Raw genomic sequence first — 6583 nt, 5'->3', positions numbered from 1 at the left:
TCACGTGTGTCGAATGTATGCAACAAGTAGCAGGACGGGCGCTTCGGTGAAAGTTTGTAGGTGGCGCTATTGAGCCGTTTTGAAATACCAAACTCTGAAAACTGTATTTGTTTGTTGAGATGGTTGTTGTAGGAGGTTTTCTGGCAATGTTTTATGCATGTTTTGCTTTATATTTTATGAATAGGGATATTTTTTACTCTGGGGAGAAAATCTAGCCTGGGAAAAGCTTCTTGCCAGGGACGTGAGATGTGAGTAAGCAGTGAATAAGGCTGAACTTATAGTCTCTGACTAAGATCCTTCCTTATAACATCCTTCCTTTTAACAGTGTAACATTGAACATTTATTGTAACAAAATACATTTACAAGAGAGCTTTGTAATGCTACACTTGTCTAATCTCCTTTAGGCATATTACATCATTAGAATTCCTCATCACTTTTTTTAAGATCACTTTTGTGCCTGTTAAATCTTGGAATGTAAAAGATCATGCTGGAAAACGCTACCTCACTGGAGGTGGACAGATCTCCACACTACTGTTAGTGACCCGTATTCCATACCAGCCTTTCCAGAACTGTATATCGTTCCCACCGTGAGTGAAGCGGATAAACCGAACACCAGGGCCATAATCTTTAAAGACGTGGGTCATCTGAAATAAAGCAGAACAAATACAGGGACAACGACTCTTGACTAAGTTTGACTTTAGAAGAAGAATTCCACTGCATGTGTTATTCGACTCACTTGACACCACGGCTCACCATTCCCATAATGAAAGCGAACGTTCTCAGGCTGAAAGGTTCTGATGGGGTTTTTCCCCTGATCGAGCAGCTCTACACAGATCTGATACTCACTCCCACAGTCAGCGCGAGGGGTATACCTGCAGATAAGACATCACATCAATGTGCTTTCATGTTAGAACTGATTTAACACTGCTACTGTGTTCTTAAAGTGATAGTAAAACACATAAAAATGAAAGTTGTGTCATCATTTACTCTCCCTGAAGTCTTTCCAAACCTCTATGAGTTTCTTTCTTCTGCGGAACTTCTGCCCTTTTTTTTCAGTTGTACTGTACAACAAAGCAATTATTATTATATACTTTACAGTACTTATATGGCAAACACAAATGAGGATTATTAATAGAACACAGCTGACATGGATTAACTAATAATAACTGTAAAAGTGGCGAGAATCTGAACAAAGACACATGACAACAAACTGAAAAGTCCATGAAAGCAAAACTAAACTGAACAGAATGGTGACAGGTGGCCAAGTGAGGTCTTTTTGGTCGTTTCTGCCTGGATTTCTAAGCAGCAACAATATGAGATCCTAAATGTTTATATACATATATACAACATAAATCACAATTTTGGCCCTACAAACAAGCAGAGCAAACCTGGACAATTTAAAATGAGATTTAAAATTTCATTCACAATTTTTGTCCGAAAAATCGCAATTTGATTTTTTCCCAAATCTTTCAGCCCAACATCAGAATAAAATCCAAATTTTCAGCTCTTTAAAAAAAAAAATATATATATATATTGTTATGCAGATGATTGTTCTATGATTAATTCTTTAACATACAGCTTTTCGAATATGTATTTTCCATAATCTAATCATACTGCGCAGATAAACAAAATATTGCAATAACACGTTTTCCGCCCAATATCATGCAGCCCTATAAAGTTTTGAAAACACCACCTAAGATGCTGTAAAATGGAGTTTCAGTGAATGCTCACCAGTCTGTTATTTTGATATGAGGTTGCAGATCCATGAAAGCATCACTGAAGCCTTTTTCCTTCAAATCAATGAGCTGTCGCTTCAAACATAACCTGAGGACAAAGTTTATGGGTGATTCATAGATGATTGATTTAGTTTCTTATTTTAACATTTCTTGAAGGATCTAAAATATCAAACATACCCGTAAGATGTTATAAAACATTTGGTGACCGTGTCATCTGGATGTGGTGTCCTATTGTTTTCTGGCACCCAGCCGTCACCCCCATTCTGTACAATCTCCCATCCTTCAAGTGCGTCTAAAAACATCACCAGAAAAGAGACATTAACTGAAGCAAAAATTATTATTTTAAATAGTGACTCTTAAAGTAGGTTAATTATGTGAATCACCTTCAGCTCTGGGATTTTTCAGCAAGTTGGACCTACAGGTGGAAACAGAAGTTACATTTCATATTCTGACAATAATACAGTAAATCAACTGAAACACAAATACTCTCATTATCACCTGACATTTCCATTTATTTTAATTTTTAATGTTTTGTTTCATGATATGCTTAAATATATCCTCGATCTGTTTTGTGCATAAAAAGAAATAAAAAAATTGAACAGATATGTTTTTCAGTAAAGTCTGAAGAGGTGAGCTCTTTTTACAAGGTGCACTTTCCACTTTATAATGGTTATAAATATACTCTATATATCTAAATACGTGTAACGGAGGCTAGTAGTCGCTGTGCGAGTAAACTTCACTCCTCTGATGTCAAGAGGCGCTCCAGGGACTGACTAAGTCACTGTCTTTATGAGTGATCAATCGAGTCATTCATTCAGTAATGAAGCGGCTTTATTTATGAATGAATCATTGACTCCCACGATTCGTTCAATGCCCCAGATTCATTTCATGAATGAATCACCGCTGTGTGCTGCAGTTCTGCCGTGGCTTTCGTTGGAACTATTTCGTTGGAAAATAGAGCAAAAAATACAGCATTTGAAAATGTACACCACTTAATATTGTCATGAAACAGAAGGATTCACACAGGTAAAGTGATCAACAGGTTTATTTACAGAAGTATGTGATCGCAACAATGGAAGCAGGCGAGTAACTGAAGAATATAGTGTTCTGGATGGATATCTGGATGAATAATGGTCTTATCTGTTGCAGGTACAGTAAGGATTGAGCAGAAAGCAGAATCACTGAAGGAGAAAATCTAAAATTGTAAGCCACCGTTATGGCGATCATTGTTTGCTTTAGTTGGACTCTTGAACCTTTTTATTATTAACTTTAGATTTTGTTTGGCTGTTGTCTCTGAGTTATGACTGCCAGATGAACAAAGAAAAATAGTATCTAATGGTATTGGTTATATTATGACAATCGTCATTTGATCTTTATGTTTGTAATTTATGCTGTTGGTTACAGCATAACTGTGATTCTGCATAAAAATCCAGAATTTTAGATATAATATAAAGGTTTTCTTAAAAGTTGTTTTAAAAAAAATCTTTCTATTAGGCACACACAAACGTCAAGATTCAGTCAATGCATCTCAAAAATGGTGACAAGCAGAATATTCAATTAGGAAAAGTAAATTACATAGACAATTCAGATCATAATTTATTCATACCGCAATGCATGATGGGAGCCATTAATGAGTTGTGATTGGTGGCAGCCACTGCAACGTGCATTATTATTGTCACCATTGTTGAGATTCACAGGCTGATTATTGATGTCAGTGTTTCTAAATAAATTCATTTGAAAGTGTTTTGATCAGAACAATGTTTATTAAATATTTTGGATTATAAGAAATATACTGATAATCATATGCTGTAGAATCACAAAGCTGTTGCTAACGAGTTAAACCAAACTATCACAATAAGTTTCATTTTTCAGCTCACAGCATGATTATGCCATAACATAACCAACACTATCAGATCACACTTTTCTTTGTTCATTTGACTGTTATAAATCAATGACAGCAGACAAACAAAAGATAAAGATGAAAGTATAAGATCAAGAGTCCAACTAAAGCAAACACTGATCGCCATAACGGTGGCTTACAATTTGTGATTTTCTCCTTCAGTGATTTTACCTGTTAACATCAGGTGTCTTCAATAATGCTCAATCATCACTAAATTAATCACTTAATTATCTCATTAACTTTAACACTCTTGAGAGTTAATTTAACACTCATATCTGCGGCCTTGTCCACACGAACATGGGTATTTTTATAACCAGAGTTTTTCCTACAGTGTTTTAAAAAAAATCCCGTCCACACATGCTCGGTCTCCGTCTACATGAAAACGCAAAAACACGCTATCAACCGCGGTCAAGAGCATGCCACGCCAGCAGGCGGCGATATAAACCTTAACCGTAAAGCCACGTTGGCCAATCAGACGCGCAAATCTGACGTCAAACACAGCGGATAACGGCGCACACTATGACGTCGCAAGGCAAAAACCCCGGTTTCACTGTCTACACGACAACACTGTAACCGGCGTTTCTGAAAATTCTCACCCTGGCAGGGGTTTTCAAAAATGTTTGGTTTCAGTGCGTTTTCGTGTGGACGAACGGCCGAACTGCGTAAAAAAAGTCACGGTTATAAAAATACCCGTGTCCGTGTGGACAGGGCCTGCATCATATCTTCCATCTGAAAGCAGGTGAAGGCGATTTACTACTAATCAAGGAACCGGCTTTACTGACGAGATGCGCATAACAATATCGTGCGATTTATCGCACAACGCATCCCTGAAGTGTCAGCAGAGATTGTGTCACCTAGACTCTCCGCTGTGAAGGCCTCATCGACACGACAGCCATCGGCACTGATCCTCAACAAACTCGTCTCCATACGTGTGTGACTCCGGTCTTCAACCAGATGAACTGGATAATATAATGTAACGATCCAATATGACTTCTGACCTGTAATGCTGCCTATCATAATCATACACTGTTCGTTCGTTGGCCAGAGGAGAACTGCCCCCCCGACTGAGCCTGGGTTCTCCCAAGGTTTTTTCTCCATTCTTTCACTGATGGAGTTTTGGTTCCTTGCCACTGTCGCATTTTTTGCCTCTCTTCGCTTTGGATGCCATTGGCTTTTGGATTTAACAATATTATTACAATATTATCTTCTGTAAAGCTGCTTTGAAACAATCTGTATTGTAAAAAGCGCTATATAAAAAAAGGTGACAGCGCAGTCCTGAAGTCAAAAAGATTCTGATTCGCATAGATACACGGAAACGACTAAAATTCTGTATTATGCAGGCCGGACAAGTAATTTGGCAATGTCAATTTGTAAAGAAAGTATACATCCGCAGAGGGTTAAAAAATATAAACATATATAAATAAATCTCACAGTAAATCAACACCGATGCCTTTTTATTTTCTGTCTTACATTAATGTCTTAAATTTAAAATTCAGTTTAAAAGTAAATTTTCAATTTTTTTTACAAAAGTACATTTTCTTTTGTTCACAGATTTGAGGAGAAATAAAACAAAATAAATTAATAAATAAATTAACTCACCTGTCTGTGGGCATTGAATGTGTTTTTGACTCCCATAGTTAAATTACCCACTACATGTTTATACTCACCTTGGGTCAGAGGTCCCTGCTTCATTACTGAAATTAAGAGGAGGAGTCAAGGATTGATCACTCAATCGGTCGGGTTCTGGAGATGCGCTCCCATCCCCCATAGTTAGAAACTGACGTTAGGCCTGCATATGGAAACAGAGAACAAATCATACATTAAACCAAAAAAACAAAATTAAAACAGATTTTGAAAGTTACATGCGATCTATGACCATTATACACTGTGAGCGCCCACTTTGGCACAGTTATGATGGCGCTCGACGGCGTATTTATGCGGGTTGATGTAAATGACAACTTTTTTGAAAACTATGTTGTGTGCACGATGTTATTATTGAAAACAGAGCGGGGGGAAATATTTGTTTCTCTAAATACCCAGCTATGTGTAAATGTGGCCTAAGAAAAGCGGGGATTAAACTCCAACCCCTGACTTGAATGAACCAAACAAATAAATCAGGGCTAAAGCGGTTTCATAAAAGGTAATTGAAGGTCACACAATCCCACTAAATTGATTCAGGTTTATCTAGTCTAGATAATTGTGTCAATCCACCATTAAACGGCATATTTCTATAGTCTCGTCCTGTCATGGCCGATTGGCCGCCCTTCCAGAGTCTCGTCCTTTGTCACGTTTTAGATGTTTGTTTCTTGTTCCTGTGTTCTGGTCTGTCATGTGATCCCCTGTTTTAGTCATGTGATCCTGCCTTGTGGTCCCTTGTCTGTTGTGTCATGTTGTCATTGGTTGATTGTTTAAATGTTCACAGGTGTCCCATGTCTCATCGTTAGTCCTGTATGCATTTAAGCCCTCTTGTTTGCCCTGTGTCTTTGTCAAGTATTGTTTGTTCCATGCCCACTCTCTGGTAGTCTTGTTTCCTAAGTCTATGTTTGTGTTCCTGTTTTTGGTCAGAGTTTTCATTCCTTGCCATGTTTTTGTTTGTAAATAAATTGCGTTTGGGTTCTCACCTCAGCTTTCCTTCAGTGGACCAGTCATATATATATCAACTTTAACATAAACATTTATATGTACAATATAATTAAACACGTTTGTCTATATTGTCTCATTTTTCATTGTCGCCTTATTTAAGTAGATTTTCTGTATACTGTAAATTTATTTTTGGATGGATAGTGGTTAATAAAGTAATAAAATAATGGTATGAGTGAGTGTCAGTGGTAATATCATTGTGTTCCTTTCGGTCAGTGTTAGAACCTTGTAACAACTGAGGCTTGGCCTGACAGTTACCCTGCGACCACGTTAGTTTCCCAGCATAAGTTGCCAGAGTAACTTGAGT

At 37.4% G+C, this 6583-nt stretch overlaps 1 protein-coding gene across 1 annotated transcript; it reads right to left on the bottom strand.

Moving 5' to 3' along the window:
* Positions 1-497: 497 nt before the first annotated feature.
* On the bottom strand, positions 498-5404 carry LOC130076514 (F-box only protein 44-like). Its single transcript, XM_056241625.1, has 6 exons — positions 5304-5404; positions 2120-2151; positions 1914-2028; positions 1732-1824; positions 737-872; positions 498-644 (listed from the first exon to the last, which is right to left on the bottom strand). The coding sequence occupies exons 1-6, from the start codon at positions 5402-5404 to the stop codon at positions 498-500; spliced, it is 624 nt and encodes a 207-aa protein (XP_056097600.1).
* Between the last annotated feature and the right edge of the window lie 1179 nt (positions 5405-6583).

The sequence above is a fragment of the Rhinichthys klamathensis genome, unplaced genomic scaffold (assembly GCF_029890125.1).
Source record: "Rhinichthys klamathensis goyatoka isolate OS25496 unplaced genomic scaffold, OSU_Roscu_1.1 h1tg000657l_1, whole genome shotgun sequence".
Classification (NCBI taxonomy): Eukaryota; Metazoa; Chordata; class Actinopteri; order Cypriniformes; family Leuciscidae; genus Rhinichthys; species Rhinichthys klamathensis.
The sequence above is the reverse complement of the archived record's forward strand: the minus strand, read 5'-3'. Positions and strand labels throughout refer to the sequence as shown.